This window comes from Corvus moneduloides, chromosome 29 (genome assembly GCF_009650955.1).
Source record: "Corvus moneduloides isolate bCorMon1 chromosome 29, bCorMon1.pri, whole genome shotgun sequence".
Lineage (NCBI taxonomy): Eukaryota > Metazoa > Chordata > Aves > Passeriformes > Corvidae > Corvus > Corvus moneduloides.
Genome location: NC_045504.1, coordinates 2,527,787 through 2,535,819, shown reverse-complemented (window position 1 = coordinate 2,535,819; position 8,033 = coordinate 2,527,787). Strand labels below are relative to the sequence as shown.

The 8,033-nt window shown below is 47.7% G+C and overlaps 3 protein-coding genes across 3 annotated transcripts; 2 read left to right on the top strand and 1 right to left on the bottom strand.

Annotated features, from left to right (window-relative positions):
• Positions 1–489, top strand: LOC116436544 (scale keratin-like). Its single transcript, XM_032093760.1, has one exon. The coding sequence runs from the start codon at positions 1–3 to the stop codon at positions 487–489; it is 489 nt and encodes a 162-aa protein (XP_031949651.1).
• A 1,899-nt stretch (positions 490–2,388) lies between these two features.
• On the bottom strand, positions 2,389–2,958 carry LOC116436543 (scale keratin-like). Its single transcript, XM_032093759.1, has one exon. It carries the CDS (start codon positions 2,956–2,958, stop codon positions 2,389–2,391), a length of 570 nt encoding a protein of 189 aa, XP_031949650.1.
• A 4,023-nt stretch (positions 2,959–6,981) lies between these two features.
• LOC116436542 (scale keratin-like) lies at positions 6,982–7,551 on the top strand. The gene has a single exon (XM_032093758.1). The coding sequence runs from the start codon at positions 6,982–6,984 to the stop codon at positions 7,549–7,551; it is 570 nt and encodes a 189-aa protein (XP_031949649.1).
• Positions 7,552–8,033: the final 482 nt, after the last annotated feature.

Sequence of the window (8,033 nt, the reverse complement as noted above, 5' to 3'; positions counted from 1 at the left end):
ATGTCCTGCTACGACCTGTACCCCTCCTCTGCCTGTGGCGTCCTCCGGCCCCAGCCCCTGGCTGACACCGGGAATGAGCCGTGCGCCCGCCAGTGCCCCGACTCCACCACCGTCATCCAGCCTCCCGCCGTGGTGGTCACCTTCCCCGGCCCCATCCTCAGCTCCTTCCCGCAGCAAGCCGTGGTGGGATCTGCTGGAGCGCCCGTCCTTGGAGCCTCAGGGTCCTCCCTGGGCTACGGGGGCCTGTGGGGCTATGGGGGCTATGGCTCTGGGGGTTATGGTGGTCTCTATGGATATGGGGGCTATGGATCCCTGGGCTATGGGGGTCTGTGGGGCTATGGGGGTTCCTCCCTGGGCTATGGGGGTCTGTGGGGCTGTGGGGGTTACCGGGGCCTGTACGGCTCTGGCAGAGCCTTTGGCTCTGGCTATTGCAGCCCCTACTCCTCCTGGTACGGCCGCTACGGCCGCGGCTACTGGGGGTCCTGCTAAACCCTGCAGAAATATCCCAGAGTAAGGAAACCGACAACTGAGAGATACAGTCCTGGCCCCAAAGGAGATGTTGTGACCACGGCCACCCCACTCTGGTGGAGCTGGAAGGACACAACTCCTCCTTGATTCATTCACCTCTACTTGCCATCTTCTGGGCTTTTTTTTCCATCTGTGTGTGTGTGTAATGTGTGGGATAAAACAACAATTTATATTCTCCTAAAATGCAACTTCACTGTCCAACTGGAGAAGAACAACCATGGAAGGAGTTGCCTGTGATCTGATATTCTTCATATTCTGAAATGCTTTTCTGTGAATGCTTTTTTCTCATTAAAGTGATTCTGTTCTGCAAAAAACAAATGAAGTTTTAGTTTTAATTTCTCTGGCTGTGGGTTTGCAACACTTCTCTCCGCACAGGGGGAAAATTCATATCCTTACAACAGGATGAGGTTCAGACTTCGAAATCCCCAGGGATGGCCCAGCTGGGAGTGGTCAGTCACTGTTCCTTGATCCAGTATTTGGGAGCAGGGATCCTCCCTCCCTACCTTTCCTGCACTACAATAAAACCATTACAGAGCCATGGACTCACAGAATGGGTTGGGTTGAAAGGACCCTAAAGATCTTCTCATTCCACCCCTCACCATGGGCAGGAACACCTCCCACTAGACCAGGTTGCTCCAACCTACCCTTGGACACCTCCAGGGATGGGGCATCCAGAAATTCCCTGGAAAATCTGAGCCAGGACCTCACCACCCTCACAGGGAAAGACTTCTTCCCAATATCCAACCTAAATTTGCCCTCTGTCAGTTTGAATCCATTCCCCCTTGTCCTGTCACTCCAGTTCTTGAGGAAAAGTCCCTCTCCAGCTTCCCTGTAGATCCTGGAAGGTGGAATCTCACCATAGCAGAGTAGAAGGGGGAGATTTGCTCACAGGTTAAGACATTTTCTACTTTTTAATTTTTCCAGGTTCTGTCTATTCCAGCTTTTCTTGCTGGTGTGGATGAACCCTTGAAGGAGCTGTTTTTCTGTCAAAAACCATCCAACACTTTACATTTCATGATTACACAGAAAGATTTCAGATTTCAAAGTTCCACTCTGTGGCCCAGAAAACTTTACTTAAAATTTTGACAGGAAATTGATTTAACTTCCTGCCAAGGTTATTCCTGAGGACAGAGCTTAAATATTTGGGTGAGAAAATATTTGAGTGAGAACCTGAAACTCAGAGAGATAAAAGTTTTACCTGGAAGAAATTCATACTGAAGTCTAATCTTCCCTGATTTTTTAGGCAGGACATTCATCTCCATAGTTTAGGGACAGGTTGGATGAAGCTCTGGGCAACCTGGGCCAGTGGGAGGTGTCCCCGTCCATAGCAGGGGGTGGAAGGAGATGAGCTTAAAAGTCCCTCCCAACCCACACCATTCCGTGATTCCAGGATATTTTAGGCTGTTACTGACACCTGCACAGGTGAAGCTTCTCTAAAGGCAAATAATGGTGAAAACAGGAGAAAAGAACACCAGAACATATCAACTTTGATGCAACAAACTTTTAATGATAGCAAGCAAAGCAATGCATTTTCAGAGTCTCCAAGAAGTACAAAACTCTTCTCCAGCCAGAGGCACATTCACATGTGTTTGATTTGGGTTCTCTTCCAAATCCCAGCTGTTGATGGGAACAAGCAGGACCCATTTTGAGCCCTTTTGTTCCATATTTCCCCCAGGCAACACAGAAATGGGGCAGGAGAAGCTTTACGGCAGAAGCTGAAAGAGGAGAAATTCAAAAGGGGCTGAACAGCTACAAATCCGTGGTCTTGGGATAGAGCAGCAGTGGTTCCGAGCTCGTTGGCTGTGAAACCATCACATTTCATCTGTTGGTGAGACCTCACTTGGGATTTTTCTGTCAGGTTTAGCAGGAGCCGCAGCTGCCGCGGCCGTAGCGGCCGTAGCGGGAGGACCAAGGGCTCCAGGAGCCAAAGGATCCAAAGGATCTCCCAGAGCCATACAGGCCCCGGTAACCCCCACAGGACCCCAGACCCCCATAGCCCAGGGAGGAGCCCCCATAGCCCCACAGACCCCCATAGCCCAGGGATCCGTAACCCCCGTATCCACAGAGACCACCATAACCCCCAGAGCCATAGCCCCCATAGCCCAGGGATCCATAGCCCCCGTAGCCCAGGGATCCATAGCCCCCGTAGCCCAGGGATCCATAGCCCCCGTAACCCAGGGATCCATAACCCCCATAGCCCAGGGAGGACCCTGAGGCTCCAAGGACGGGCGCTCCAGCAGATCCCACCACGGAATCCTGCGGGAAGGAGCTGAGGATGGGGCCGGGGAAGGTGACCACCACGGCGGGAGGCTGGATGACGGTGGTGGAGTCGGGGCACTGGCGCACGCACGGCTCATTCCCACTGTCGGCGATGGGCTGGGGCCGGATGAGGCCGGAGCCAGAGGTGGAGCACAGGTCGTAGCAGGACATTTTGCAGGGATTGGAGGTTAATCTGTAAAAGATGTTAATTTATGTTAATTTTAAAGGAATAGCAAACTTTAGGCTGTGCTGAAGCAGTGCAAGGGTGTCAGTAATAAATCTGGGAAGTAAATACATTTCCTATTCCTATTTTTCCCATGACTGTGATCTCCAGGTTACTCCTGACTTCGGTCCAACACACTCTACACTTCAGTTGCATCTTTGAATTTCCAGATCAGATAATTTCTTCAGTATTACATTACTCTTAGTTGATGATCTCTACTTGGATTTGATCTTTCCTGTTACAAACTCAGCAAAGCCCTACCAAATACCGCCACACATACAGGTTATTCTTTATGTCCTAAAACATAGCCAAGGAATCCTTTGGAGTGCTAAAATAATACAAGTTTGGCGTTCAAAACCACTTGAGGAACCCCTCTCCTACAAGACCTTGACATGAATGAGAAATTAAACGCCAAATATCCTACAGAGCAGTGGCAGCCTGACTGCAACTGGAGGGCACTTGGTTAAAATCCGGATTTCTTGACAGGAAGTTCAATTTAGAGAAGTTTGAGAGAAAAGCGACTTACCTGGTTCACGAAGGTGGAACAGGTGAGAGAAGTGGATGGAAGGACCTGATGCAGACACCTTTTATAGAGCTCCCTGCTTGCCCAGAGGGCACCAGGCACCTGATGCGTGAGTTCGTAATTAGGTCCCAACCCCAAATTGCAGGACACATAATTCCTCAAAGTGCTGAAATTGTCTTTGCTTATTGCTGGTGCACTTCAAACCCACACATAGCATGAGTTGCACATTCCACCCCAGACCTCTATTGTCTCCGGGCTTATGTGGGGAATTATTTTTTATGATCCCGGTGCTCTCCTTAGCGTTAGGGGAGGAAATAAAGCTGACTTGATTTATTTATGAGTCCTTCTTAATTAGGATGATTGAAGGACACTCATTTTTTGTCCGGGTACAGGTCCTTGAGTGTGATCAACAGGAGACCTGAAGCCAATGGAATTTCTTTTAGGAACTTGAATGAGGACTGGGGAAAAATAACAAAGGGAAAAACATTGGTTCTGCAGGCTCAGCATTTCTCCCTCCACCTACACAAGGCAAGGCAAACACAATCATCAGGAGCATCTTTGAATGGATTTTATGTCATAAAATCCTATCTTGGAATGGTTTGGGTTGAAAAGGTCCTTAAGGATCATCCAGTGACATCCCCTGCCATGAGCAGGGACACCTTCTATATCCCAGGTTGCTCCAAGCCTCATCCATCCTGGCCTTGGACATTTCCATGGACTGGGAATTCAGGGAATAACCTGTGCCAGGGCCTCACCACCCTCAGAGGGAACAATTCCTTCCCAATATCCCATCTAAACCCCTTCTCTGACAGTTTTAATCCATTCCCTCTTTTCCTGCCACTTCAGCCCTTGGAAAAAGTCTCTCCCCATGTTCCTTGTTAAACTCATTTCTCTTCTCTTTCAGTCCCTGGAAACAGAGAAATATTTCACCTGGCAGCCACAATTCCATGGAAATTGAGATTTTGAGTTGTTTCATCGAGCTTTGCTTTCCTTTCTCATGTTTTCCTTCCTATTTTTACGTGTTACAGACACAACATTTTGTGTTTTAAATAAAAAAGAAAAATAGATTTTATTCTTAAGGTCAAAGACAGAAAGGTTAATGTTATAGACCATGAGCTGATTATGGGAAAAACTCAAGTGGCCTCAATTTAGATCTTTTAATGTGATAATCTCTTATAATTGTGAGTTGTTTACACCCAGGCACAGGTTTTATATAACTCTGACACAGTAGGAACAAGTCAGTAATGGATATTCAGGAGGTATTTGAAAATCCCTTGGAATGTTCTTGTAAAACTTCGACATGGCTTTTTTTTTCCAGGATAATGGCTCAGGAAATCCTCATATGTATCTCCAGATTTGAAAAGCTCATAATTTATAAATAATTCATGGTGTGAAGATAACCACATGGGTGATTATGATAACAATGATAATGATAGAGTAGGACAATCATGGTGTAAACAGAGAAAGAAACCTCAGCAAATCCAACATTTGCTTTTCCCAGCAGATTCTCACCTTGTAATTGCTCTGTGCTGAAAGACGCCATCAAGGATGGGATTAGCTGCAAGATCCTCTCTAAAAACAAAGAATTTTTATTTCCACTACAGCTAAATTTGGGATTTCTCCTATACAGAATCATGGAATGGTTTAAAGTTCAGAGGGACCTCAAAGACCATCTTGTTCCAACTCCTGCCATGGGCAGGGACACCTTCCACTATCCCAGGTTGATCCAAACTGGCCTTGAACACTTCCACAGATGGAGCCATCTCAATAAAACATAAATTCAATTATTAATTCAATGTACACTCTGATTATTTTGAACTTTCCATTCTAATCCTTAAAATCACAAATCTCTCCCCATTCAGAACTAAACTCAGGTCTGAGCTGTGGTTTGAGGGTCAGATAAAACCTAAGGCTTTTCTGGATATTTGTGTCCCCAAATCATTCCATGATTTTGTAATTTCTGTAAATGTCTGAGCATAATTTTCTTATAAGACAGGACAAGAATATTGATGTATAAACAGCTCAGTATGTGGTGCCACTCCAGAAAACCAATACTAATTCGTGAATCATGTTTTAGGATGAGAGATGCACTAATTTCACCCATCAACCTTTTAGATGAAAGGACCTCGTGTGACGTAACGCGATAATTGAAATCAAGAATAAACACAGAAAGAGCAATAATTTCATCACTTTGAGGTGCAATCAATACAAAAAATGTTCTGTGTCAACTAATGAGCTCCTCTGAGCCCTCAGGCAAGTCTGAACTGTATAAAAGGTGTCTCCACTTGGGGTTCTCCCAGCATCTTCCCTTCACTCGTTCTTCTCAACGGCTTGGTAAGTCCGGAGCTGTTCTTCGCTACTTCTGGAACTGCTCTTTGCTACTTTTGGAATCTCTCTTTGGTATACAATAATTCTGGGGTGGTCTCTTCCATTGGGAACTCGTAGGCAAAATTTTAGGTGAAGAGATAAACCTTACAAAAACCTTAGGGACGGCTGCTCTTTGCTTTCGAGGTTGGTGTTTGATTCCAAATCAAACTGAAAGTTTCTTGTCAGAAAATTCGGTTGGATGTTGGGTTGCGTTCACCAGTTCTATCCATGATGTTACTGGTTCAGCGTTTATTCCTATTTTCTGTTTGGTTAAATGGGTGACTGGAAATTATTTGGAAAGTTTAAATCCTGGGAACAGGGGATGTTGAGCCTAGAGGCAAACCTGCCATTAGATCCAGTTTATTCTATTACAAATCACCCAAAATGCTTTTAGTTCAAGATAAATGGTCATGAACACCCCCAGAGATCAGGCACTGTCTTGGAGTAGGGCACAGAGAAGAACTGAGAACTGTTTAAAACACCCTGTAAGACATTTATTTAAGATTAAAAGGGATCCTGGACAGAATTTAGGGAGCTGAAATGTGAAGCACTGGGTTCTTCTGAGTTAATGAGGGCAAGAGGTTTGGTGTGAGAATTTTTCGGAGTTCAGAGCTCAAAATCAAAATGCTGAGTGTTAAGCTCATTGTCTCAAAGCCCTGATTCAATGTTTGGAGATTTGGGACAATCATCTTTGTAATTCCCTTGTAATGGTCTCATCCAACAAGCTACAGAGTGAATCTGAAAAGACAATGAGTTATAATCCCTCTTTTGACAAGGATCAGCATAAAGGAGATCAGTGGGAATGAAGAGCCAGACTCATGAAATCCGAAATAACAACACACTCAACTTTCGGAGCAGAGTCTCGCTCCTTGTTGATCTGCTGACTCACCAAAGTACCCGAACAAATCATTTGGCTGTTCTTATTCAATTTTCATCTTTAATAGACGTGGGGAAATTCCGGTGCTTCAAAGCGCTCCTGAGTGGGGAAAGGCAGCCAACACCAGAGCCCATTTCTGTCGGTAAATAACATCTTGTACTTGCTCAAACCAACTCTCGTAGATCAACCTCCAATCCCTGCAAAATGTCCTGCTATGACCTGTGCTCCACCTCTGGCTCCGGCCTCATCCGGCCCCAGCCCATCGCCGACAGCGGGAATGAGCCGTGTGTGCGCCAGTGCCCCGACTCCACCACCGTCATCCAGCCTCCCGCCGTGGTGGTCACCTTCCCCGGCCCCATCCTCAGCTCCTTCCCGCAGGATTCCGTGGTGGGATCTGCTGGAGCGCCCGTCCTTGGAGCCTCAGGGTCCTCCCTGGGCTATGGGGGTTATGGATCCCTGGGTTACGGGGGCTATGGATCCCTGGGCTACGGGGGCTATGGATCCCTGGGCTATGGGGGCTATGGATCCCTGGGCTATGGGGGCTATGGCTCTGGGGGTTATGGTGGTCTCTGTGGATACGGGGGTTACGGATCCCTGGGCTATGGGGGTCTGTGGGGCTATGGGGGCTCCTCCCTGGGCTATGGGGGTCTGGGGTCCTGTGGGGGTTACCGGGGCCTGTATGGCTCTGGGAGATCCTTTGGATCCTTTGGCTCCTGGAGCCCTTGGTCCTCCCGCTACGGCCGCTACGGCCGCGGCAGCTGCGGCTCCTGCTAAACCTGATGGAAAAATTCCTCAACTCAGTAAACGACACCACTGGATCCTCACCTGAGCTCCTGAGGAAGGGGCACAGCGTCAGACTTCACTTCACACTGTGGAGTCAGAACCCCTCCAGAAATCCCTCTTCTCCCTTCCTCCTTCCTTTGCTTGATCTCCTCTTCCCCACTCCTGCCAGTGGCCAAATGTGGGGCTCCACCATCCACTGGCTTCTCCCTTGAACTGCTGCCTCCTGGGACAAGGCTGAGGGAGCAGCTCTCGTGATGCAGGGAGGGACAACCTGCCTGTCTTTGCCTCAGATGTTCTTGTCCAGCGGAGCCTTCCCTGCCTTTGCAATAAAAAAATCCAGCATCCAACACCTGCCTTTGTTTTTCCTGTTAAGCCCCAGAGCGGGGTTCAGGGCTCCCTCTCATCCCCATCAGAACCAGGCTGAGAGGCCTTTGGTCAGACCTGCACCTGAGAATCCTCTCTGCCTTAGACTA

What these genes read in the sequence shown, in the direction of transcription:
- LOC116436544 (XM_032093760.1), top strand. Translation starts at nt 1, where the DNA reads ATGTCCTGCTACGACCTGTACCCCTCCTCTGCCTGTGGCGTCCTCCGG.
- LOC116436543 (XM_032093759.1), bottom strand. Translation starts at nt 2,958, where the DNA reads ATGTCCTGCTACGACCTGTGCTCCACCTCTGGCTCCGGCCTCATCCGG.
- LOC116436542 (XM_032093758.1), top strand. Translation starts at nt 6,982, where the DNA reads ATGTCCTGCTATGACCTGTGCTCCACCTCTGGCTCCGGCCTCATCCGG.